General features: G+C 48.2%; 1 protein-coding gene across 1 annotated transcript; it reads right to left on the bottom strand.

Annotated features, from left to right (window-relative positions):
* Window positions 1-8,656: 8,656 nt before the first annotated feature.
* LMAN2 (lectin, mannose binding 2) lies at window positions 8,657-25,968 on the bottom strand. Its single transcript, XM_004428469.3, has 8 exons — window positions 25,587-25,968; window positions 25,293-25,411; window positions 15,702-15,819; window positions 14,964-15,043; window positions 14,619-14,780; window positions 14,401-14,515; window positions 11,465-11,584; window positions 8,657-9,324 (listed from the first exon to the last, which is right to left on the bottom strand). The coding sequence occupies exons 1-8, from the start codon at window positions 25,780-25,782 to the stop codon at window positions 9,164-9,166; spliced, it is 1,071 nt and encodes a 356-aa protein (XP_004428526.1). The 5' UTR covers window positions 25,783-25,968; the 3' UTR covers window positions 8,657-9,163.
* Between the last annotated feature and the right edge of the window lie 339 nt (window positions 25,969-26,307).

Raw genomic sequence — 26,307 nt, 5'->3', positions numbered from 1 at the left:
ATTAACTCACATAGTTATTTGTTTTTAGCAAGGTCTTTTCTTTCCTTGGTGAAAAGTTAAGTTCCTAACATGATGGTAAGTTTCTGCTTTGAGAGAATAGTATCCTTTTTCAGAGGCATAAGTGTTTCTAGGGCATGGTTCTCTCACCTGTCTCACGTGAATGGTGAGCTGGCTTACTTAAGGGAACTTGTACTGCTGTGCATACTCTGGGTGATATTAAATTTGTTCCCAAATGATGTGCAGGGATGAACAGAAACCTAAGGAAGTCAAATAATGACGTTAAGAATTAGACTGCATCCTAAAAAGTTTATTTTTGCATTCCAGGTTTAAATTTTTTTTTTTTTTTGGATGAGGAAAATTAGCCCTGAGCTAACATCTGTGCCAACCGTCTTCTACTTTTTATATGTGGGTCACCGCCACAGCAGCGTGGCTGACGAGTGGTGTAGGTTGGCCCCCGGATCCGAATCTGCAAACTCGGGCCACCAAATTGGAACCCGCTGAACTTAACCACTATGCAATGGGGCCGGCCCCTGGTTTCAATTTCTGTAAGTAGATTTAAGGGAGAGGCTCCTTATAAAAATCCAGAATCAGACAGCTCAAGGGTGCAGAGGAAAAAAAAAAGAAATCAAGGGCTGATTTTAAAATTTAGCTCCAACCCACAACCTTGGGGCTTCAAAAACCAGCCAAGAAAAACCCAGCAGGCTCCCCCTCGGATGAAGTGCCCTTCAAGCGTGGCTGTGCTCTTCAAAACCGAGAGAACTCTTGACCCTGGGTCTCTGAGACAGAAAATATGAGATCAAAATTCTGATTGGATCTGTCCTCAGTTTGGGAATTTTCTTACTAAATGACTTTATATCTGACTCTGGAGTGTTAGCAGGAACGAGCTGCTGAGAGGCACTTTTGGGGGCTTATACTGACCCTGCTCCCTGCACCCATCCTTACGTGGAGATTGGCTAACGAGATGAATGCTTAGCACGCTAGAGTTTCAATCCTGTGCTTGTCTGCTTCCTGAGGGAGAGTAGGGAACACCATTACCAAATGGATTTTGTGTCCAGGATGAATACTGAAATATACACAGTTTCATTCTACAGCAGATAAAGCAATACTTTCTTTGGATTGTTTTATTATTATCATAGGTTTCAAATTCGCTTTGTGGTGGGTTTGTGTAAGCCACTACAGAATGCTAACACGACACAAGGCTCTAATCCAGTGTGCCGCAGCCTGTGGGGTACACAGGACTCCCCTCAAGTGCTTATTAAAATGCAGATTCCCACGCCCACTGCCAGCAGTTTGGCTCGTAGGCCTGGGGACTCACAGAACCCCTCCTGAGAACCGTGGTCTAACTTAATGTCAATCATTTGGATGTTTGCATCCAACCTTCCTGAGACTGGAAAGGGGAACACTCACGTTTTTCAAAGACCTGGGCCTCGGCACCCACCGCTCTGAAGAACTTCTCTGGTTAGTAGTTGCACAGCATGTTTACTGTATATTAAAGTAGGTGCAATAGGTCAGTGGCCACTTATCCTGACACTGCAAACCTGTGGCCTTGCATGTGCAGGGACTGCCCTGGCCCCGCCTGCTGCAGTGGGAAGAAGTGGGAGGTGGCAAGTTGGGTGCCATGTCCCCAAGGGTCAGCTGACAGAGGGGGCGTGTATGCCTTTAGTCCAGACGTCAAGCATCTGAACTGTAGAGTCGACATGAGGTATTGGCAAAAGGTTCACACCTGCAGTGGGCAAGGTCTGTGTTCCAACCGGAAGCACAAGACCACAGGATGACCAAGGCCGAGACCACTTCAATGCTCTTTCTCCTCAACAGGAGTTCAGAAGGAGAGAACCAAGAGATGGCAAGGAGGGGTCAGGGGTGTGTGCATGGTCCAATTTTCTATTGCTGCATAAAAGGCCACCCCAAAGCTTAGTGGTATAACCCAACAATCATTTTTTGTGTTAATGGATTCTGTGGGTTGAGAATTTGGAAGGAGCATGGGAATTTGGTGAGCTCTTCTCTACTCCACGATGTCTGGGCTTCCGCTGGGATGACTTGAACAGCAGACAGATGAGAACCATGATTCATGAGAACCAGATGAGCACCCAGATGGCTTCTTCCCTCGCACATCTGGCGCCTGGGCCCCAGTGGCTGAGGATGGGCACCAGCTGGGACTGACAACCAGAGGCCTGCACGAGGCTCCCCAGCGTGGCGCTTCAGGTGGTGGGGCTTCTTACACGGTGGCTCAAGGCTCCAAAGGCCAGCGTCCCAGCCAGCCAGGTGAAGCTGCCTGGCCTTTATGACCTGGTCTCCAAAGTCACAGCAAATCACTTCTGCCACACTCCACTAATGGAGGTAATCACAAACCCTCCCAGGGAACATCAACCCTACCTCTCGATGGGAGAAACATCAAAGAATTTGGGATAGTGTTGTAAAACCATCACAGCTGGTCATCAGAAGAGTAAATAATAAATGATAATAGAAGAAAAATTCTCAGAGCTGAAGAAAGCTTCAAATTGAAAAAGACCCCCAAGTGCCAAGGAGGAAAAAAAAGAAAAAAGATTCAAACCTGGACGCATCCTGACGATGTTTCAGATCACCAAAGATAACTATTCCTAAAAACTTCCAGAAAGAAAGAAAAATAATCTACTCAAAAGGAACAAGAATCAGAAGATGACATTAGACTTCCAGCTGGCAACACTAAACACAAGTATGAGGGTAAAATATATTTATTTTCAGAGGAGAGTTCAGAATTCATACTACCCCAAGCCATCTCTAAAAGAGTTTCTAAAGGGTATGTGCTACACAAAACAAAACCAAAAAATGCAAAAGGAAGACACAGGACACAAGACGCGGAGAGCAGAGACCAAGAAAGCAAGTAATTGTGTAATTTAAAAAATTAATAGCAATTTTGGAACCAAAATCCCAAATAATTTCTGTTGGTTCCCTGTTCTGCCCCTCCCAGGATGGTGGTGAGCACAGGCTACTTAAGACTGCACCTGGGCCAGCCCCAGTGGCCTAGTGGTTAATTTTGGCATGCTCAGCTTTGGCGGCCCAGGTTCACTTCCCAGGCATAGACCTACACCACTCGTCTGTCAGTGGCCATGCTGTGGGAGGGGCTCACATACAAAAAGAGGAAGATTGGCAACAGATGTTAGCTCAGGGTGAATCTTCCTCAGCAAAAAAAAAAAAAAAAAAAAAAAAAAGACTGCTCCCACAGGATCCTAAGAGACCTGGGTTCAGGAGTCCAGATTTCTGGAGTTTTCAGCTGAGCAGTAGTTCCTAAGGAGTCGATCAGCTGAGACCATGAGGATGTGCCATTGCACAGGCACGAGACCTAAGCCACCCAGTTCGTTATGATTCAGTCACCTCCACTGCATGACTTCAGGCAAGTTAGTCCTAACATTCCCTCTCCCTAAGATCCCACTCATTGACCTGTGAAGTTTCCCCTAAATCTCCCAATTTAACCATTTAGTATCTTTCCCTCCTTCTACATAATAGACTCTCCCTCTAATCACCATTCCCCACTTGAATGAGTTAGGATTAGGTCCAGCTTTGAGTAAAAGAAAACCCAACACAATGCAGGCACCAAGTTGATTTCTCTCCCTGTGAATGCTGTCTGCAGTGGTGGCCAGTCCTGGGAACTTGGCATGCCACCCTCCAGACAGCCGCATGCCCAGCAGCCTGCTGTCTGCGGGGTATTCAGCCATCGTCTCTAAGCCGCAAGCCCAGCTTTCTATACTGTTGTAGGATGCCAGTTCTGGAACTCGGAGAACTGTTTCCCAGGCTCTTAGCCAGCTGGCCTCCTGGTGGCTTCTGACATTGGATGGAGACTGGAAGGGGAAGCTGGAAAAAGGGACTTCCTTTATTCCCAGGCTACCAGCAACAGCAGCCACCAGTGGCACAGACCTTCCCCTGCCCATCAGCAGAAACACCAGCTGTACCACGCTCCCTCCAGACTGGGGCTGTGCCTCCCTTGGAAGTTCCTCCTTCTCAGAGGTTTGAGCACTAACCAAAGGCACTCCAAGCTCTGGGGTTCTGGTGACATCACCTCTTCCTTTTGTTCCCTCTGGGAGGTATCCGCTTCCTACACTGAATTTCTGCGATACCTCAGGGCCCCTTTTGGCTCATTCAGCTTTCCCATAGCCCTGTAACCAGTGCCCTATATTAAAGCCTCTCTGTTTGAAATACCTAGTGCAGCGTGTGTTTCCAGACTGGATCCTGAATCATACAATCTACCTTTCACTCCATGAAGGCAGGAACTGTACCTCTGCATCCCCTGCCTCCTGCCTAGTTCATACTAGAAGTTTATTAATAAAGATTTGTTTAATTAATTAGTCCTTTAGTCTCTGATGGAACTAACATTGAAAATCGAAATGAAGCATGATAAAACCATGGGAAAGATTATTTCACTGCACATATGCATTGTCAATATTGTTGACAGAAATCAAGGAATGCCAAATATTGATCATGAGATTCTTACAAAAAGCTGCCTTTTTGAAATGCATACATTTTAAAATTAACATTTATTCAAATACTGTATATGGAAAAATGCATAAATCTTAAGCACATGGCTCAATGAATTTTCATTCCTTCATTTCTTTCAGGTTGTTAGCCAAATCACAGCCTTCCTTCATCTCCACCCAACTCTTTTTATCCCCTTTTCTTAATTTTTTTCTCCTTAACCACTGTTCTAGGTTGAACTGTGATCCCCCAAAAAGCCATGCTGAAGTTCTAATCCCTAGTACCTCAGGACATGACTTTATTCGGAAATAGGGTCTATGTAGATTTAACAAAGTTAAGATGAGGTCATGGGGGATGGCTAATTCAATATGACTGGTGTCCTTCTAAAAAGGGGAAATTTGGGGACAGACAGAAGACGATGTGAAGACAGCTGTGCAATGATGGAGTCAGAGATTGGAGTGATAAGCCTGTAACTCAAGGAAGGCCAAGGATTGCCGAGAATCAACAGAAACTAGAAGAGGTGAGGAAGGATTCTCCCCTAGAGCCGTCAGAAGGAGCACAGCCTCCACAGCTGTGAGACGACAAACTTCTGTAGTTTAAAGCCACCCAGTTTGTGGCACTTAGTTATGGCAGCTCTAAGAAACTAATACAAGCACCACCTAACATAGCGTATACAGTCATGCGTCGCTTAATGATGGGGATACGTTCAGAGAAATGCATCATTAGGTGATTCTGTCATTGTGTGAACATCATAGAGTATATTTACACAAACCTAGATGGCATAGCCCACTACACACCTAGGTTACATGGTACTAATCTTATGGAACTGCCATTGTATATGGCTCTGTCGTTGACCTAAACATCGTTATGCAGCACATGACTGTATTTTACTTATATATTTCACCTGATTTCCCCAGTAGACTGTAAGCTCCACGGAGGCAGATTTCTGTCCCTTTTGCTCTCTGTTGTGTCCAAGTGCTTTAAAACAGTGGTGATACAGAGTGGGTGTGTGAATATTACCTGCAGTCCAGAGCAGACCTCTACGTGTTAGAAAACCTGACATATACACAGGCGGACAGAGGCAGAGCTGTTTTTAGCCACAAATAATGGAAAACAATGACTCAGTAGTTTGAACAAATATGGATTTATTTTTTCACATAATAGCCTAGCACTCACAGTCCAGGGCTGGGGCAGCAGCTCAGCGACGTCCTGAGGACCCACACTCCACCCAGCTCTGGTGCTCACTTCTGCCCCTGCGGTCACGGGGCCTCTGCACCTTCGGGGGTCACCTGCACATTCCAGCAGGAGGAGGGAGGGGCAAACAGCCACACCAGCTGCTCCTGACGCTTTTCAGCCAGGACCTCCTCAGCAGACTGCTTCCAGCCGCTCCTGAGGCACAGCTCTCACAGGGCACCCGAGCTGAGGAGCGGGGAGGGTTAGCTGAGGACTTAGCTTTCCGGCCACGGAAGAGGAGAAGGCGAGGGAGCGGTGGTAGGAGGGGCCCTGCAGGCCGCTGAGCCCTGCCTCGGTGGTGCTGCGGCTCGTGCAGAAGGAGGAATGAGTCAGGAAATGTGCTGGGACAACTGGCTGCACACAGTGGGGACGACGAGATCCCTACATCACAACCTACACAAACATTAATTCCAAGCAGATTATATACTAAATTTGAAAAGCAAAATTTTAAAACTTTGGGGGAAAAAATCTTTGGAAAAGATTAGTAAATGACATTAAAACGTAGCCTGTACATCACACGACATCATTAGAAAAGCAAAAGGACAAGCACACTGGGGCCCCCGCAGAGTACACAACTGAGGACCCTGAGCCGGGAGCTCCAGGACCTCCACCAGGAGGGGGCAGAAAGCAGAGCACCCCACGGGAGACACACACGGATCTTTGAGGATACAGAGATCCTCAACCTGATTAGTACAGAAATGTAAATTGAAACTTTTGTACCCATCAGACTGTCAAAAATTAAACTCTGACAACATTAAATGTTAAGAAGTGGGCAGAGGGGAGCTCAGTTACTGAGCTTTGGACAGCAATCCGACATCCAGTAAAACTGAAATGTACGTTAAGTTTCAACCCGGAAGTTCTCGCACACTTGTGCTCAAGATGTGCCCAATGATGCTTAAAGCAGTGCTGCACCTAAGAGCAAAAACCTGGAAACCACCAAAATGTCCAGCAGTGGCTGATGGAGAAACTGGAGGCCACTCAGGCCACAGCCTGAGCTACACATAACCCAAAGACTCACAAACAATGCTGAATTTTAAAAGTGACGAATACATCTGTGTACCATTTATAATTCTTAAAAATGCAAAATAATACTATGTATTTAGGGATACATAGCTCCACGGTAACTAACATTTTTAAAAAACACATAAGCAGCAGCAGCAGCAATCATCTCTGTTGAGGGTGGGGTGTGCGTTTAGGGCAGGGGACAGAGAGAGATGCAAGTGTGGTGGCAATGTTTTATTTCTCATGTTGCACGGCAGGTCCAGGGATATACATTTACACTTAACTTTAGATGATGAAATAACTCAACTTTTAAATGCACATGACAAACATGTAGGTTATGGCATCAAGACCCCAGGTGTGTGAAAAGGCAGATGAAAGAACACACGTCTGAGCTTCCTGGGAAGCCCCTCTAGGTGTGAAGCAAAGACCCTGACAGCCAAGCACAGACCAGCACGGTCACTTTAATCTCTTAGTCAGTAGCCTAACACCTGCCGGATCTCAAACTGGATACTCATCAGAACCACTGAGGGTCGCAGGGGGTGGAAGGCCTCTTACAACTGCCCTTGCCCAGGCCCCACGGACTTCCTAAACCGGAAGTGGAGAACGAGGCAGGCTCACTTGCGTACTCCAGGTGACTCTAATACACAGTCAAGGGTGAGAGCCACACAGTGCAGGTTGCCAATTTGCCTCATAATTCGGGAATTTGAGGAAGGCCGAGTGTGGTGCTGATGAGGTGGCTGTAGCAGCCATGGAGTGTTCCAGACCCCAGGCCTCAGCTGTTCATATCACTGTGGACACAGCACTCCCCCCAGAGGGAGATGGTCAGTGAGGAGGGAGCCACCAGCCCTAGCGGATTTCCGGCGTCCACGTGGGTAAGTGTTGTAGAGTGAAGTGAGTTAACACGTGTCAACTGCTCAGAACCACACTTGGCACACGGTAAGCACTCAATGTTAGCCACTTTTCAAGTAAAGAAACTGTTTTGGGCAAGTACTCAGTAAAATATTTCAATAAAAAGGATCATGTTTACTCTCACAGCTTCATGAATAGGCTCCCAGACCCGTGTGAAGAAAACCCAGCTCAGATGTCTCCGTCACTGTGAGCTTGTGAACCACCTAACCTGTGGAAGGAGTCCCACATATGCACAGGGAACACCGCGAGGGACAAGAGACGTGGAATAGTGGATCCATGAAGAGCTCTGGAGAGAGACTGAAAGACTGAGGGGAAAATAAATTCTTATTCTTCACTTTATCTGCTTATATACTACCTATTTTTCACAATGAGCATCTAATTGATAATTACAAAAAGCCTGTTGCAACAGGAAGATAGGGTTTGCATTTGCTTTTAAGATGGAAACTCAAATGTTATTTAATTATGGGTGGGATGACGCTGAAGGTGGCTCTGGACTGGATGGGGAAACACTGTTCCAGGTGGGGTCAAGGGTCGGGAGGGGAGGACTGGATGGCAGCAGCAGACCACGGCCTGGGTGGAGAGAACCGTGGAAGGCGCCAGATGGCACTTTCCTTTCAGCTGCTGGCTTTCCTCCACCCGCTGTACCCTCTTTGTCCCCTCGAGGCATCCCAAAGGGAATACTGCTACTGACCCCAACCTGTCCTGCACCCACCAATCCCTTCCAGATCATCCCAGAGCCCCCTTAGCCAGAGGGCCCTAGAGTTCCCTTGGGCTGAGGTCACACCCTCGGTGTGGTACCCCAAATCCTCCCCCTGCCAGACCCTTTCACCCAGAGACCCAGAGCACATGGGAGATGGCACAGGGTCCTGTCCCCATGACCCCACTGTGGTGTGACACTAAGCGAGTCCTGCTTGACCTCTGAGAGCCATGATTCCCCACCCAGGAAACCGGGAGCCCAGCACCCGCCTCCTGGGCTGTGCTGCAGGCCAGAGGGGAGGTGGCTGCCAGCTGGAAAGCACTGGCTAGCTGGGAGTTATCTGGAAAAAAAGAAAAGCGAGACTCTCAGGACAGTTACCCAGCTGATGTGGGTTATTTCACTTTATTTAGAAAACGGCCACACTCTGAGCCCCTCCAAACTGCTCCTCCAGCCTCAGTCGAGGGTCTGCCTCATGAAGAAGCTCAGAGGGTGAACAGGAAGGCCCAGGTTCCCCAATCGGCCTCCTCTTCTGCCACACACACAGGACAGAATCACTGCTCCCGTCCTCAGGCGCCCGCCCAGTACAGTGGGGGCCTGGGCCCAGCTCCAGGCACAGAATCTCTGCTCCTGAGATGCTGGCAACAGGCCAGGGCCTCTGTCCCTAGCTGTGGGGTGCCAAACCCTTATTCCCCAGCCCTGCAGCCCGTTCCTGCTGGGCAAAAAGCAAATGTAGGAAAATACTTTAATTATATCTTTGAAACGGTTAAGAAATAAGGTTGTCTTTGTTTTTCTTTTACAATCCCAGTAAAAAAAAGTTCACATTAGTGCCGGGCCCAAGGCCAGGCCTTTCTCCAAGCCAAGCCGAGCGCCAGCCGCTCAGTAGAAACGCTTGTTCCTCTCCTGCCGCTTCTGAAACACCACGGCCCCGACCACGGCGCACACGATGATGCCCAGGAGCGCACACAGCAGCAGCAGGAACACCCGCCACCCTGTCAGGGGCCCACTGCGGAAGTTCCCCGTCGGGTCATCCACGTTGTCTGAGGGAGGACAAAGGGAGGAGTGAAGTGGCAAGCTGAGAGGATGGGCAGGCCCCCAGGAAACAGGGCAGTCCAACAGGACCCAGCAGGGCCCACACCCCTCCACAGGTTGAAGCTGTGTCCTCTCACAGCTGCACCAGTGAGGGGCAGGAGAGTGGACAGAGGGACATTCCAACTGGGACCGAGGTTCCCAGGGACTGAGGCCCCGAGTGCCTTCTGCTACAAGAAGCTGGTGAAAACCAGATACCTGGGCTCCCTCGCAGAGCCTGAGTCTGCCTGGGGCGGGCCCGGGATCTGCTCTCACAAGCCCCCCCCACCCCGCGCAGTGGTCCGAGGTCCCCATCTGGAGAAACACAGCCCTGGCCACAGGGTGCCCTGACTCACACTTGGATGTATTCGGTGGCTCCTAGGGGGTCTTCCAGGCTCCCAGCTCCCCTCCTCCACCCCATCCATCTGTTCTGGCCACACCACTCCTCCGCCCACTAAAACCATTGATGACTGCTGGGCACCAGCCCCTGACACACAGGGATCTCCTGGAATCCTGACCACCCTAGGATGTGGATCTCATGATCTCCCTTTCAGAGGAAGCTGAGAGCAGAAACTGACTTTCTCAAGTTTACCAGCCTGTGGTGGAGGGGCTAGGGTCTAGACTCAGGTCCTCTTGCCTTACACGGCCTACACTCTGCTCCTGCCTTTCTCCTCCCTCCCCAGCTATGGCCCCCAGCTCTGCATTATGGGGTCCATTCAGGCCTCCTCCCAGCCAGACCTCAGCCCCCAGGCTTCCCTCTCAGCTTGCTGGAAGGCCAGCCACAAGCCCACCTACAACCTCTGTTCCCACACAACCTGACCCAGGCAGGCCTGCTGACCCGGTCTCATCACTGGCCTCTCTCCACCTCTGCCTTCTTCTCCGCCTCAGTCACTAGACAGAACCCCGGGGCAGTGCCCAGCCACAGCTAGGCAGTGAGTGAAAGCTTTGGAACTGTTTGCTACAGAAACAAATGGATCAATGAGTCTGAAAACAAGTTAATCTCTGCCTTGCTAGCCACATGGGGTCGCTGGAGGCAGGTCAGAGCAGATGATGTCTCTGAAAGCCCTCGGCAGCCAGAAACCCTGCAACTAAAGGTTGCAAAACAGTGGTGTATGGGAGGATTTATTTGCCCCCTAAAATGTTTGAAAGCAAGTTGTATCTTAAAACAGTGAGATGTCAGGGGCCGGCCAGGTAGCATAGCAGTTAAGTGCATGCGCTCTGCTTTGGTGGCCCGGGGTTCGCAGGTTCGGATCCCAGGCAAGCACCGATGCACCGCTTGTCAAGCCATGCTGTGGAGGCGTCCCATATAAAGTAGAGGAAGGTGGGCATGGATGTTAGCCCATGGCCAGTCTTCCTCAGCCAAAAAAGAGGAGGATTGACATCAGATGTTAGCTCAGAGCTAGTCTTCCTCACAAAAAAACAAAAACAAAAAAACCCCACAACTTAAAAAAAAAAAAAAAGTGAGATGTCAAATAAAATGCTCGGTTCCACTCTGGCTCACACTCTGCACGGTGGCCTTGGGCTGGGCTGAGAGGCCCCTCAGCGGCCTCGCCCCGGCAGAGCCTGTGCTCCATCACCTGCCGGGCCCACAGGCACGACTTCAGGGTTCTTAGGGTGGACTTCTCCACACACAGGGACTTCACTTCTCCAACCAGAACCCTCACTGTTAGGGTGGAGTGGTGGCTAATTAGTGCCACAGTAAGAGCCCAGGCTTTGGCGTTTTGCAAAAACTCACATTTGAATCCTGCCTTTACCTCATTCTAGCTTAGGAAACCTGGGGGATGGGTTCCCCTGGCCAGTGGCAGGACCTACCTCCCAGGCTGTATGCTGAGGTCACGCACATGTGGGATCAGTGTGCTCCTCACACCATCTACACCAACAAACTGGCCCCTTTGGCTTTCCTGGCCATTATCCCAGCACCAAGCACAGGAGGAAGCAGATGTCAGATGCTCACACATCTGCTCATTAGCGCTGACTGCTCATCCAAGAACCACAGCCACCACCACAATTGGACCAGGCAAGGGCAGATGGGCCACAGGCACTAACCCAAACTGGCCTCAGCCCTAGCCCCATTCCAAGCCACCCAGGCCGGGAGGGGCCGAGCACACGTACCTTTGGGTGACTTGAGGAAATTGACGCTGGGCTCGATCTTGGTCCAGTCAATGTTCTCCTCATCAGGCGTATGCTCTACCATCAGCTGGAAAAGCTTCATGGAGATGATGTCATGATTATCTGTAGGACAGAGAGTTAACTTATAAGGGGGCTGGAGCCTGCCTTGGGGCACGTGACGCATGCCCCTCCCCAGCCACATAAAGTGACCAGGTCCCCCAGAGAGAACCCTGCTCCTGCCCACTGCCAGGTCTGTTTTCTTCCCAGTGACCTCCAGCTGCCCCCAGCAGGCAGTAATTCAGGGGCTGGAATACCTCCAGAACTCAGCAATAAGAAACCTGGGAGGAGGCAGAGTGGACAGAAAAAGGCATGGGTTTTACAGTCAAAATCATCCGGGTCTAAATCCAGGGTCAGCTTTCTTGTTTGTAAATGGGGGTGATAATCTCCATGTCGCATGGGAGTGGTGGCAGGTCAATGAGAAGGTACAAATGATGCAAAAGACATACTGCCTGGCAGCATGTACTTGAAAACAGAGCCAGAAAGGGACCTGCGCATTGTCCTATGGCTGGTTGAGAAGCCTGATCCCCCTAATGACAGGCAGCAGCCAGACGCTCCTGACACAAAGACCCAAGTACAGGATGCTGATCAACAACTCGGCGACTGGCTGAGGGCTCGGCCCCCATACATGGTCAGTGACTACCTGAGGAGACTTGGGAAAGGCCCAGTCTAACCAGTACGGGCAGGAGGGAACCTCGGCTTGTCACTAATTGATCATCCATTTTTAAGATGGGGAGGTCAAGGCTCAGAGCCAAGACAAGGGTCCCAGTCAGCCTGACTCCAGCTATAGGCTCAGCTGGAATCTAAGGAAAGGCCTGGAATCGGGAGAGCCTAAAGAGCAAGGACCTGGCAGCCAGGTCAGGCAGAGGCAAGCAGTACATGACAGCCCAGCAGGCACAGGCCCTGGAAGCCCAAGGACCAGCAACAACTCTGGAGTCAGACTGCAGTTTCCATCTGAGCTCTGTCACTTCTGGGGTGTGTGATTTGGGAAAATGCCTTCAACTCTCAAATTCCCAACAGTCTCACTGGTGTACAAGGGAAAAGAGACTGGTGCCACCTAAGAACATATCACGTGACTGCCCGTGAGAACCCTGGTGCAGAGCTGGCATTCACAACACTCCGATTAATGGTCAGACACTACAATGTGCCCGGACCTCTCTATCACTCTTCACTGGGCCTCTCCAAACAGCTTAGAGAGCAATCCACGTGCCCCAGATTTGACTTTGTTCCCAGAACCCTCTCATAAGACAGAGATTCTGTCCGATGAAATTCAAGGTAACGGAGAAGGGTTATGGTGGATCCATGGATGAAACAAGATTGGCAATGAGCTGATGACTGATGACCACACAATCATTGTCTGAAGCTGGGTAACGGGAATGAGGGGGCTTACTGGACCAGTCTCCCCTCTTTTGGGTATAGAATTGAAATTACCAGATTAAAAACTTTAAAATAAAACCCCAAAACAATGAACACTCTGGGGACCAAGTAGACTCAGAAGACACTTCCATGGTGAGGAAGAAGCTCCCAGATAGTGACAGGATTATAGGCCCTGGAAAGGTCTATCCTGAGGATAGACAAGCCCTCTGTCGGTCCTCCATGTCGCTTCCCAATTCTGGTGGGGAGGAGCTGGCCTTGGGCCTGGGGCCTTCTGAGGGCCCTGAGAAGATGAATGAGGAGCATGGCCAAGGGCCACCCTCAAGTGCCACCCAGGCCTGGTGGCCCAGTGAGGCCTGCACAGGCTGGTGGCACCCCAATGCTTACAGAGTGCTCACAGTGGGCCAAATAAGACAGAGCCCTGACATATGGAGCGACAACTCAGTGAGGAGGACACAGACAATGAAATAAATTATATGGTAGATTCCAAGATGGTTAAGTGCTACGAAGAAAAATAAAGCCGAGAAAGGTGAGGGAGAGTGTGCAGCAGACTGGGACGGGGGCACGGAGGGGGTGCTGTGTGCAATTCTGAATAAGGGAAGGGCCTACTAAGGAAGTGACATCTGAGCAAGACTTGAAGGAGATGACAGGACTTGAGGAGATGCAAGCACAAAGGCCCGAGGCAGGAGGGCACTGGTGTGTCTGAACAGCTGGAGGCAATGTCAATGAGGAGCAGGGAGCAATGTGTCAGAGGCGATGGGGCGGGGAGGTGCCAGCACACAGGGCCTGGCAGACCACAGCCAGGACAGACAGTGGCCTTGACTCCAAGTGAGACAAGAGCCATGGCAGAGCTCCGAGTGGAGGAGCGATGAAACCTCACGAGAGTTTTAACTGGATGGCTCTGGTTGCTGTGCTAGGAGAGACTGCTGGGGGCTGGTGTGGAAGGGGGTACCATTTGGGAGATTCCTGCGGTCATCCGAGAGACAGGACGGTGGCCTGCACCTGCCAGGTAGTGAAGGAGGGACAAGAAGTGGTCTGCTGCACTGTGAAGACAAAGCCAGCAAGACTCGCCAATGATAAGAGGTGGCATGTGAGAGAAACAGTACGGAATGACACCAAGGGTTTTTGGCCTGAGCAGCAAGGACAGAGGTGCCATTTATGTCTTTGTGGCAAGATGTGGTCCTCAGTTGTGAAAATGTGAAGGCTGAGAGGCCTGTCAGTGACATAGGTCTGGAGATGGAAATTTGGGAGTCTACAGTGTCCAGATTCAAAGCCTCCTACCTCCTAAAGAGAAGGGAAGATTGCCGAGGGATCGCTCACGGCTCACGGACTAAGCTCTGGGCGTGCCGACATTTACAGACAATGGGAAGAGGAGGAAGAAACCCAGGCGAGCATAGAACCAAATGAGGGAATTTCCAGAAGAAAGTGATCAACTGTGTCACACGCTCCCGACAGACCAGGGAAGGTCACTACTGAGACTCAGCGCCTTGCTCAGCCCACTCACTCACCAGACAGGTCGCCGGTGCCAGCCGAGGCTCCGAAGTAGTAGCCAGTGGGCAGGCGCACTCCAGTGATATCGATGCAATTCTTCCACTCATTCTTGTCCTCCAAGTCAGTCATCACCTGCGGCCAGCCAGCAGGTCAAGCACATCCCGGGGGCAGCCTGCCCGCCTTCCTGAGCCCCCGCAGCACCAGCGCAGGCAGAGCTGCCTCCAACCCCGCTCACCGTCAGACGGCCCCGGGAGTAGCGCACAGCCAGGAAGGTGTCGTGCTCGCGGTTGCGGAAGTCGGCTGTGCAGCCTGCCAGCTCGGTCCAGCGGCCATCCTTGCTATGGTCGTAGGACAGGGAGCCATTGTTCACCATCACCGAGATGTACGGGAACACGCGCTGAGACCAAGACACCGGTTACTCCATGGCCAGCCCTGCCTGCAGGAGGCAGCAGGGGCACGCGCCACCCCAATCCCTGGAGGTTCTCTCTGTGCAGGGACCAGGGAGAAGTCCCGTTCCCCATCCCCAAGCCAACTGCCCAGCCATGCCTGGCCTGCTCTGCAGGAGAGAGCAGGGGCCTACCTCCGTGGTCTCATCATTGGGATACGTGTCCAGGAAGACGGCTAAACCATGGAAGTTGTCTTTGCTTCCAAACACAGGCCCTGAAATTAGAAGACATTCTCGTAACGGGAGAAATTGGAGTTGTCCCCGGGATGCCTGAAGGACAAAGTAATGCCTGGGTGGGCGGAGCAAGAGAGGACGTGTGGCCACATATTTTACAGCTAAGAATGATTTTTACCATTCTACCATTTCAAAGGGTTATTTTAAAAAAAAAACAAAAACAAGGACTATGTGAGACTTTATTTGGCCCTCGAAGCCTAAAATGTTTCCTCTGGCCCTTAACAGAAAGCTGTTGACCCCTTGGTTAGAGCATGAGACTTCCTCTGGAGCGGTCCTTCCTGCGTCACCACCTGTTTTTCAGAGGCTGGATACCCCTCGTCACCTGACTCCTCAGAGTACATGGCCAGATGCTGTCCCCTCACAGTTCTGGCTTCAAACTTGAGTCCTCTCTGCTGCACTCCTGAGACCCCCCAGAGATTCCTCCTCTTTCCCAGGTTCTTAGCTGGTGTACAATGCCAGGCCACAACGCGGTACTGAGTTAAGCTGCGGGATCCAGCAGCTCCTCTTCCCGAAGGAACACTCCCCCAGAGCCGCCCTGAAGTCCAGGTTTCCTCAAAGAGGAGCAGCAGCACCCTAACAGGAGGGTGCAGAGTGGAGGATCCGTGGCCACAGACATCCCACCAGCGAGCCCCACCCTACCTGGCACCAGGCGGTCCCGGGTGTACCACAAGGCAATGCCGTCTCCATGGAGATTCTTCTTCCCTGCGCCATGGACTTTGAAGTGGACGTGCATCTCCCAGTCCTTGAGGAAGCAAGGCTGGAGGGAGAGCAGAGGGGGCTGCTCAGAGTTTCCAGGGCCTTCCTGCCAGCTGGGGTGACCTGGCCCAGGCCCTGCCCCCAGTGACACTGGGCACTGCTCAGAACAGGGCCAGGCAGCACGGTCACAAAAGCCACTAACCAACAGACCCCTCAGTATTCTCCACAGGAAGGGAGGGGGAGGCCACAGGGTCCCAAGGCTGCCCGAGGCCCAGACTCCACCCACCCCGGCCCAGTCCTCTCCTGGGTGCTTCTCACACTTTGATCCATTCTCCTCAACCCCAGCCAAACCTGTTAGTCCTGTTTTCTCTCCGTCCCCACAGCTTCTGCCCTGGGATCTTGTAGGACTACTACCCCTATTTGAGCCACGTATTTTATAAAAAATAAAACACATTCAGAGACACAATAACTTGTCCACAGCAGGTAAATGGATGGTCTTGATCCACACCCAGGTCTGTCTGACTGGGAAACGTGCTCTGTCTTCTATACCTCCCATGGCCTTCAGGCCTTTAATACAAAGTGCACCTGGCCTCCCACCCTCACTGTCTTCCCTCTAACCTTCCAAAGTGAGGGACTCAAACCCAGGTCTGGCTGACTCCAAACCCCAAGCTCTTGGCCAGCACACCTCCTGCCTCTTGCGGACCCAGCCCAGCCCCAGTGTGGTGATAGCGCCAGGGCTGGGGGCTGGAAGGGTCATGCTCTGGGGCCTCTGGGCTACCATAATGCGGGAGGAGGCAGATGCTTCCTGGTAGCCAGGAACATCAAGTTCAGAGCTGGGCACTGCCACAGCAAGGGAAACTGCCTGGCCTCACCCACCAGGAAGTTGCTCATGAAAACTAAGGTGTCAACACATATTTGACAAGAATCCACTTAGGGGAAGTCTGCAGATGGGTGTGTGAGTAAGGATTAAACAAAGGCCCACCAGAAGGGCAAACTAAAACAAGATATTGCTGACCTATCAGATTGGCAACTACTAAAGAGACATTAACACCACTGGAGACAAGCATGGAGAGAAACACACACTCTCAAACAACCAGTGGGATCGTGAGTGCTCTCGCCTTCTTGGGGACAATCTGGCTGTTGCAGCTGTTTAACAGACCAAGGCCAACCCATAAGCACTTACACTTAAAGACATCAAAGATACTAAGAGAGGAAAAGTAAGTTGCGAAACAGTATCAGTGCTATCTTCTCGTTTTTGAAAAACAAAGGAATTAGTGCATGTGTAAAGCAAGAAAAAAAATGAAAGGAATATGAACCAACATTGACAATAGGTGACTTTGGGGGAGAAACTCAAGGAGTGTTTACTTTCTATGTTTGAATTTTGTATAGTGAACACATTACTTCTGTAATCAGAAAAAACTCAAATCAAAAATAAAAAAATTTACATCCCATCGTGGGTGATTTGGCTTGTGCATTCACTGATTCATCAGACTCACATTCGAGCTCTGGGTACCAGGAACCCAGGTGAGGAGACCCAACCCCGGCCCCTGAGAGCATGGAGCCAGCAGGCATCTGGACAACAGCCTGCAAGTGGTGTGAAATCAGCCTTCTCGGTTCTTGACGGTTCACTGGCTCTGGGAGAATCTGCAGATTCCGGAGGGGCAACTGACAGGTGATGAAAACCAGCTCTCTCAGGCCTGGGACAAAGAATCCAGGTCCCAGGCCTGCTGAGCGCATCCTTGCTCTGGGTTGGGACCACAAAGGCTGCAGCCCAAAAGTAAGAATGAACAAGAAAGGCCCTCCGAGGGGCTGTAGCTCAGGTTTGAGTCCTCTCAATCCCTAAAATTAGACTAAACAGACTCACCTAAGCCTCAAATTTTTTAACAAAAAAATCTTACAAATACAATATCTGGTACACAATCAAAAATATCAGGCACATGAAGAGATAAGATCTGAACAAAAACCAGAGGGAAGAAGGAAGAGAGGGAGGAAGGGAAGATGGAAGGAAGCCGACAGGAACTCCAAATATTGGCCTTTCAAATAACTAGTTTACTATGTTCAAGGAGATAAAAGACAAGATTGAGAATTTTGGTGGATAACTGAAATTTTAACTGAAATTTTTTTTCTTTTCTTTTCTTTTCTTTTTTTTTTTGTGAGGAAGATTGGCCCTGAGCTAACATCTGCCAATCCTCCTCTTTTTGCTGAGGAAGACTGGCCCTGGGCTAACATCCATGCCCATCTTCCTCTACTTTATATGGGACGCCGCCACAGCATGGCTTGACAAGCGGTACATCGGTGCACGCCTGGGATTCGAACCCGGAAACCCCGGGCCGCCGCAGTGGAGCGCACACACTTAACCACTTGCACCACTGGGCCGGCCCCTGAAATATTTTAAAATCCCACTATAAAAAAATTCCAGAACTAAAAAATACAATAACTGAAATTAACAACATAATGGAAAGATTTTCAACAGATTAAAAACAGATAAAAAGAGAATTACTTACCTCAAGTCCAGCCAGATAAAAATACCCAGAATGAAGCAGAGAGCAAAAGCACAATAGATACAACAAAATTGTGGGTAAGAGACGGAAGAAAGTAAGTCTAAGATATGTATAACTGGAGTTTCAGAATGTGTAGCAAGAGAACAGGGCAAAGAAAAATTTAAAGAGATGTCTAAGCACTTAATAAAACTGATTCAAAGATATTATGCCACAAATCTTAAGTCTTATAAAACCAAAGGAGACAAATAAAATCATACCTATGCACATTAACAAGGAAGGGGTGGGGGAGAGCGAGCACAGAAAAACATATACTCTTAAAAGCAACCACAAGTAAAAAAAGACAGATTACCTTCAAAGGAGCTACAATTAGCCTGATACTGGCCTTCTCAACAGAAACACTAGCAGCAAGAAGACAATAGACGGATATATTTGGAGTTGAAAGAAAATTAATAATCAGCACAGGATTCTATACTTAGCAAATGTATCCTCCTAGAATAAAGGTGAAATTAAGACATTTTCAGACAAACAAAAACATTAAAACTGTCTTTTATCCTTCCAGGAGAAAGAGAATGATCCAGATCCAGATGTGAAGTCAGAGATTCAGGAAGGAATCAAGAGCAACGAATACAGTAAATATGAGGGTAAAAATCTAAATAAATATTTGACTGCATAAAACAATGTTTTGTGTGATTTAAAATAGAAAGGATTAAAATAAATGACAACAGCAGGGTAAATGGAGTTAACATGTTTGAAGATCCTCGCACTGTCCGGGATGGAGGTACACATTACAATTAGACTTTGGTAAAACACGGCTGCGTGTTTTAAACTCCACAGTCGCCACTAAAAAATTGGGAAACAAGCACAGAACTTTGAAGACAAAAGAAGAGAAAAAAATGGAATAAAAATTAAGCAAGCTAAAAGAAATCCAGACCAGAGAGAAAAATGAATCCAGAATAGTCATGCGCATCTACAATTATCTCAAAATAAAAAGTTTAGGGCCCGCCTTGCGGCTTAGCAGTTAAGTGCACGCGCTCCGCCGCTGGCGGCCCGGGGTTCGGATCCCTGGCGCGCACTGACGTACCGCTTCTCCGGCCATGCTGAAGCCGCGTCCCACATACAGCAACTAGAAGGATGTGCAACTATGACATACAACTATCTACTGGGGCTTTGGGGGAAAATAAATAAATAAATAAAATTATAAATAAATAAATAAAAAGTTTAATTTAAAAAGTAAATAAAGGATCAAAGACTTAAACTTAAGAGTTAAAATTACAAAACTCTTAGAAGAAAGATGGGGGAAATCATAACATTGGATTTAGCAAGATTTCTTGGATATGACACCAAAACACAGACAACAAAAAAAATAAATTGGATTTTATCAAAATTAAAAACTTTTACATATCAAAGAATATCAAGAGAGTGAAAAGACAACTTACAGAATGGAAGAAAATATTTCCAAGTCATATATCCAATAACAGATTAATATCCAGAACATATAGAGAACTCCCAAAACTCAACAACAAAAAAACTCAATTCAAAAATGGGCAAAGGTGGAGAAGATACACAAAATGGCCAATAAGCACAAGAAAGATGCTTGACATCATTAGTTATTAGAGAAATGCAAATCAAAACCACAGATACCACTTTACACCCATTAGGATGGCTATTATCAAAAAAACAAAAAATAAGTGTTGGCGAGGATGTGGAGAAATTGAAACCCTTGTGCATTGCTGGTGGGAATGTAAAATGGTGTAGTTGCTATAGAAAACAGTTCATTGGCCCTCAAAAAGTAAAATATAAGCAAAATAACTAAAGCCAGGGGACTCAAACTGACATTCATGTATACTCATGTTCATAGCAGCACTATTCACAACAATAGCCCAAAGGTGGAAACAACACACATGTCCATCAACAGATGAATGGATAAATAAAATGTGGTGTACACACACACACACACACACACACACACACACACACTCACAAACACAGCAACATTATTCAGCCATAAAAAGGAATGAAGTACTGATACATGCTACAACATGGATGAACTTTGAAGACAGTATGCTATTGAAATAAGCCAGACACAAATATTCTATGATTCCATTTATATGAGGTCCCTAGAATAGTCAAATTTAGAGACAGAAAGTAGAATACTGTGACCAGAGGCTGTGGGGAGCGGGGAATGGGGAGTTAGTGTTTAATATGTAGAGTTTCAGTTTGGGAAGATAAAGTTCTAGAGATGGATAGTGGTAAGGGTTGCACAACAAAGTACTTAATGCCACTGAACTGTACACTTAAAAATGGTTAAGACGGGGCCGGCCCGGTAGCTTAGTGGTTAAGTGTGCGCGCTCCGCTACTGGCAGCCCGGGTTCGGATCCCAGGCGCACACCAACGCACCGCTTCTCCCGCCATGCTGAGGCCGCGTCCCACAGCAACTAGAAGGATGTGCAACTATGACATACAACTATCTACTGGGACTCTGGGGAAGAAAAAAAGGAGGAGGATTGGCAATAGATGTTAGCTCAGAGCCGGTCTTCCTCAGCAAAAAGAGGAGAATTAGCACGGATGTTAGCTCAGGGCTGATCTCCCTCACAAAAAAAAAAAAAAAAATGGTTAAGATGGTATATTTTATGTTATGTACATTTTACCATAGTAAAAAAATGTTTGAAGAATTTTATTTTCTTTTGCATGTGCAGATACATAAACACAATAATCAAAACTAATTTTTTGTAGTAGCCGTTACATTTTGTTACATTTTTAAACACTGTTTCAATGCCAGCGTGTATCCTACTGAACAGAACAGTTTCATAATTTAAAAGTTAAAAAAAAAAATGTTAAAATGATAAATTTTATGTTATATGTATTTTACCACAATAAAAATAAACAATCCCCCAAAAGCCTAATTATATGCCGTTTACAAGAGACAACTCTAAAACATAAGGAAATGGGAGAAAGAAGGTAAAAAGACAGAAAAGGGTATAGTGTGCAAATGCTCACCAAAAGCAAGTTCTTCCAGCTATACCAACAACCAAGTTTAAAAGGGGATTCTTCTTAACAAAAGATTCCATTTACCAGGAAAATTTTGGCCTGATAAATATATATATAAAGCATAAATTTTTTTTATAAATAAAGCAGAAACTGACAGAACTACAAAGAAAAGGACAAATCCACACACAGAAACTTTAACACACCTCTTAGTAACTGAAAAAAATGAGCAAAAATGTCAGGAAGGATAGAGCGACTTGAACCCAATCAGCCAACCTGACCTAAGGACGTAAACGGCACGCTGGACTCAACCAGCAGAGAATCCACATTCTTTGCAAGCACGCACGAAATATTTTTCCAAAAATCCTAACCATTTGCAAATCTCAGACCTTCAAGGATTGAAATCATAGAGTATGTTCCTTGACCATGATAAAATTAAACTAGTTATCAATAATAACAACTTTAAAAAAAGATAACTAGAAAAGCCCTCATATATTTGAAAAAAATTTTACAACGTATCTCACAAATACAAAAGTCAGCCCAGAAACCAGATTTCAAATGGTCTCTTCGGTGCCCAGGGGTTTTCTGCACCTGGAATAACACACTGAGATAAGACCCCTGGCTGGTGCAAGGCATGCCTCTGAGCAGAAGGGCAACTGTGAACCGGGAAGGAAAACCTACTTCCCATCCCTGGCCTGTTCGCAGGGAGATCAGTTTCAGGAAAGAGTGTACACGGAAGCGGAGGACCTGGAATCTGATTCCTACAAGACTAGCCAGGCCTCAGAAAGTCTCCACTTAGCTGCAGATTGAAGACTGCAGAGCAGCGGACAGAATAACACAACACAGATAACATAAGGCCTCTGAAGGATCTTAAGCAGGTGAGGTGTGGGCTGGAACTGAGTTAGAAGTTGCTTTTGGGGGCAGAACGTGACACTGCCATGGTTCTCCACACTGGCTGCACAGCTGAGCCACCGAGGAAGCTCACAAATCTTAATGCCCTGGCCCTCCCCCAGGTCAACTAAAACAGAATCACCAGGCAGCCACGGACCATTTTAGAGTTGGGTGGTTTCCATGTCTTTGCTTGCAACTAAGTGGAAGGCAGAGCTAATCCAATAGTCAGCTGATACATCATTAAAAATTCTGATGAAAGACTACTACATGATTTTGGGTTTATAAACCAAAAGTAGTTCAAAATATTGAGGGATCCTGCTATAACAACCTCCCTGCATCTCCATTTACTATTTAAGTGAACACAGATGCTCAGCATTCACACCTATAAAAACAGAAAGCAGAAGTGGTGCTGAGGCCCATCTCATTTCCACAATAATATCCATCCAGACACGGGTGGGGGGATGACACGGCACTGAGATGCATTTCAAGCGATTTTTTTTTTTTTTTTGAGAATTGACATCTTTATCATTTCAATAAATTTTTTCTTTTGTATAATAATTATTCAAAAATTGTGTAATGCATTTCTTTTTATCAACTGTGTACCGATAATAATTATAATGATTCCAAAGAAAATATTAAAACAATTTCAAGGTCCCAACAAAGTTAAAAGTTTAAATCATTACACTTATCTTAGTTGCAGAGGAATATGATAGGCTACTCAATAAAAGATTTTCAAGCATTAAATATACTGCATTAGGATAAAATTCTGTGTGGGAAACGAAATGAAAATACAAGTTTAATTTAAAAAATTGATGTATAATTTGGGCTTATTCATAGTGATTAAAAGAGTGGATATCAAAGTGCAATATTTAGATTCCACTGAATACATTGAAGAGTATTGAACAGTTTTATTTTAAAATAGCAATATTTAAAAAATGCTGGAAACTACATCCCTTGCAAATATTTAAACTATGATAAACAATCCTGGATATCAACCTTTAAAGCACAAGAGGGTACATACTTTCAGACAGCCCATAAGCAAAAAAAAGCTTAAATGTCACTGCTACAGCCTCCACATAAGACACCCTCAGGATGGGCCTGACCAGCCCCTTGGGCTTCCCCGCGTCCTGTGCTCCAGCCATGAGGCACCGCTGGGCCACTCCTTCATCTGGACCGCTCCGCCCCCACGCCACGGCAAGAGCTGCGTCTTATCTCTGCTGCTCGGAAGACAGCAGGTGCTCAGAAGTGTCTGCTAACTTAGGGCCTCCCCCAAGTGGAATGAGTGAAGGGGACAAGAAAAAGTCCAGACAGCCTCTCTCTAGCCCAATAAAGGAAGAGGTGTTTCTTGGGAAACACTGGGCAGAAAATTCTAAGAGTTCCAAGCAATTTCTTCAGGAATCATAGGAAACATTCCAACCCTTTAAGGAATATCTACACGGCCGAACATGAAAGGTCCCTGCAGCTGAAGGGGGAGACGGGGGGGGGGGGAAGGAAGACAATTATAATCCAGACTGAAAATTCAATGGAGACAAGCACACAATCCTCTCAGCCCTGTGACATCACCACGCCACTGACAACGCCAACCACCAGCTCCCTACAACCATAATTAAGTTACCTGTGACCAAACCAATTTCTAACAGTTCCAGCACTATTTGTACGTAACTTTAAAAAAAAAAAAAAAATGCTATACTGAACTCATTTCCATGAAAAATATAAGGCTACATTATCATTTTTAAAAATTATCTGAAAGCCCTAGACAGAATAATGTGACAAAATGCGACTCCGAAGAGATACGGTAGTTAAGGAAGTACTCTCTGAATGGGTGGCACTCAAGCTGAGACTTAACAGTTCCAGAGAAGAAGGAACCAAGCAGGCATGAAGAGCCAGGAGGCAGTATCCCAGACAGAGGAACAAGTGCAAAGGTCCTGAGGCAAGAAGGCACCCAGAGAGGCTGGAACAAAATTAACAGGGCAAATGACAGGAGATGCCAGGCACCGAGCACCAGACTATATAGACACACTGCATGTTTATCCTTTCACAGGCGATCCCAGGCTCTGAGGATCAGAGTGAAAGCTGAACAAAGTAACCCCAGATGCCCCAAGATGGAAGGAGAGGAAGAGCTGAGGGGACAGGCAGATGAAGCAACACAAGGACAATATGGATTCCCAGAACTAAATGGAGACGTCAACCAGAAGGGACCAAAGAGCAGGGTGACAGAGAAAATTAGGACACTGGCCAACAGCTTAGGCCAGGGGAAATGCTGGGATCAGGCAGGCTGGGGCAGGAGCAGGTTCTGCCTCAAGCTGCGACCCAGTCCAAAATTATTCCCCTTTCACCCCTTTCCTAACCTATACTTTCTCAGTGTGGGGTCTGTGTAGCAGCTGATTTTGGCCACTGCTCATGTATGACATGCCAGTAACACTTGAGGCTCCCTGACCTCTGGAGCAAAGGTCACAGAAACTAAAATGGCCCAGAAGTCCAGTCCCTCCATACCACTGATGACGAGACCCTCAACCAAGCACTGGGGAAGGGGACTGAGTCTGCAAGTATTTCCAAGGGGTTCCTCCACTGTTGGGGATGGCAGGGGTGTCAAGTGCAACGAGTCAATTGCTGGGGTGGGAGACAGATAGATCAGAGTTTAAATACTGTTACCCTGTCTGTGTTAGCTCTGCATAAAGTCACAATAGCCATCTATAACAAACAGCCTGTGTGAGAATTAAATGCAATAAGGCAAGTTAAGGTCAGTGGCTAACACACAGCAAAATACCCAATAAAAATCCCGTTCATTCCATTTATCACACTACTGAGAGGGTTCAATTCAGAGAGCCTGACAGCTCCACTACTTGCTGGCTGTGTGACTTTGGGTAAGGCACTTTCAACTCTGAGCCCTAGCTTCTTAGTCAGTAAAATGGAGATAACATCACTTACTTCACGTGGCTTTTTATGGAATTAAGTGAGAAGGGTGTAAAGTGTCAAGTACAGCGCCTGACACACAGTAGCTTCAATAGCCATTATCTGTTACTACTGGTGGGTGTGACCAAGATGCGGAGGGGGCAGGGTGGGGGGGGCAAGCCTTCAAACCAAGTACAGGTCTGGGCTGCTGCGGAGACAGGGAGCAGTGGCTGACTTAAGAGTCTGCCTTTTGGGAACCACTCACCTGGTGGTTCCAGATAGAGCCCTCTTTGCTGCGTTCGTCAGGGGTCAGACGCACGTACTGGCTCGTGAGTATAGTGCTGCCTTGGAAGTCCCAGAGGGGCATGGAGCTGGACCCGACCCCTGCGCGCAGAGAGACCGGCATAGACAGATGCGCAGGGGGCCCCGCCAGGACAAGTCTTGCCAGAGGCAGGAAACCCACAGAGCTGCTCTGTACAGGAGAGAGGGCACCCCCTTCCCAACCCCGTCCGCCGCTCCCTCACCAGGCACTCACTCCCGCCCCAGGCCTCGCCCTCACCTTGGTAGGGCTTGATGAGCGAATGCTCCCGCTTGAGGTGTTCACTGTTGCCGTCAGTTATATCCGCAGCCACCGGCCCCAGCAAAAAGAGAAGAAGTACAGGTGTAGCGGGGCCAGGGCCGGGGCCGGGAAGCCCAGGCCTTCCCGGGCACCGCCGGCCCCAGCCCCAGCGCCAAATCCAGCCTTCCGCCGCCATTCTCCGTTCCTCTCGGCACTTCCGTCCTAGGACTTCCGCCTTCCGGGTGTCCCTTCTAATGGCCTCCGGCCGGAAACCCTCCAACTCTAGTGTCGCCGGGGAGTTAAAAAGCAAAGCCTCGCAGCCGAGAGGACAGCGGCTTTATCTGCTGAGCAGCCTACATCCCAGTCGAGCGTCAGTCAATCTCCTTGGCGGCTCCGAGTGACCTGTCGGCCAGCCTCAACAACGCGATCTCACGAGCGACAAGAGCCGCAACCAATCATGGAACAGCACGTTAGGCTTGTAATCCAATGGGGAGCAGAGGGTTGTTTTGAGTCGAGGGCAGCACGAGGGTCGTCTGCGAAGCGGGGCATGCTGGAACTTGTAGTTTTGGCGAGCCGCTCGCGAGTGCCGGACTGAGGAAGACTACAACGCCCACGACCTCTCGCCTCTGACTGCCTCTCTGCAGTAACCTTTCCCAGTCTGGGGGGAATGGAGCTCTAAATTGAAGGCAGAGGGCTTGAATTCCAACTCCCGCGCCGCCAC

This window comes from Ceratotherium simum, chromosome 4 (genome assembly GCF_057802395.1).
Source record: "Ceratotherium simum simum isolate JZ-2026a chromosome 4, ASM5780239v1, whole genome shotgun sequence".
Lineage (NCBI taxonomy): Eukaryota > Metazoa > Chordata > Mammalia > Perissodactyla > Rhinocerotidae > Ceratotherium > Ceratotherium simum.
Note: the sequence above shows the minus strand (reverse complement) of the source record. Positions and strands in the feature narration are given on the sequence as shown.

Excerpts from the sequence above, each read along its gene's own strand:
- LMAN2 (XM_004428469.3), bottom strand. The coding sequence starts at position 25,782 with ATGGCGGCGGAAGGCTGGATTTGGCGCTGGGGCTGGGGCCGGCGGTGC. Across the intron at positions 14,781-14,963 it reads CCAATGATGAGACCACGGAG|CGCGTGTTCCCGTACATCTC; the intron begins GTAGGCCCCTGC and ends TCTTGGTCTCAG. Across the intron at positions 14,516-14,618 it reads ACTCCCGGGGCCGTCTGACG|GTGATGACTGACTTGGAGGA; the intron begins GTGAGCGGGGTT and ends GGCTGGCCGCAG.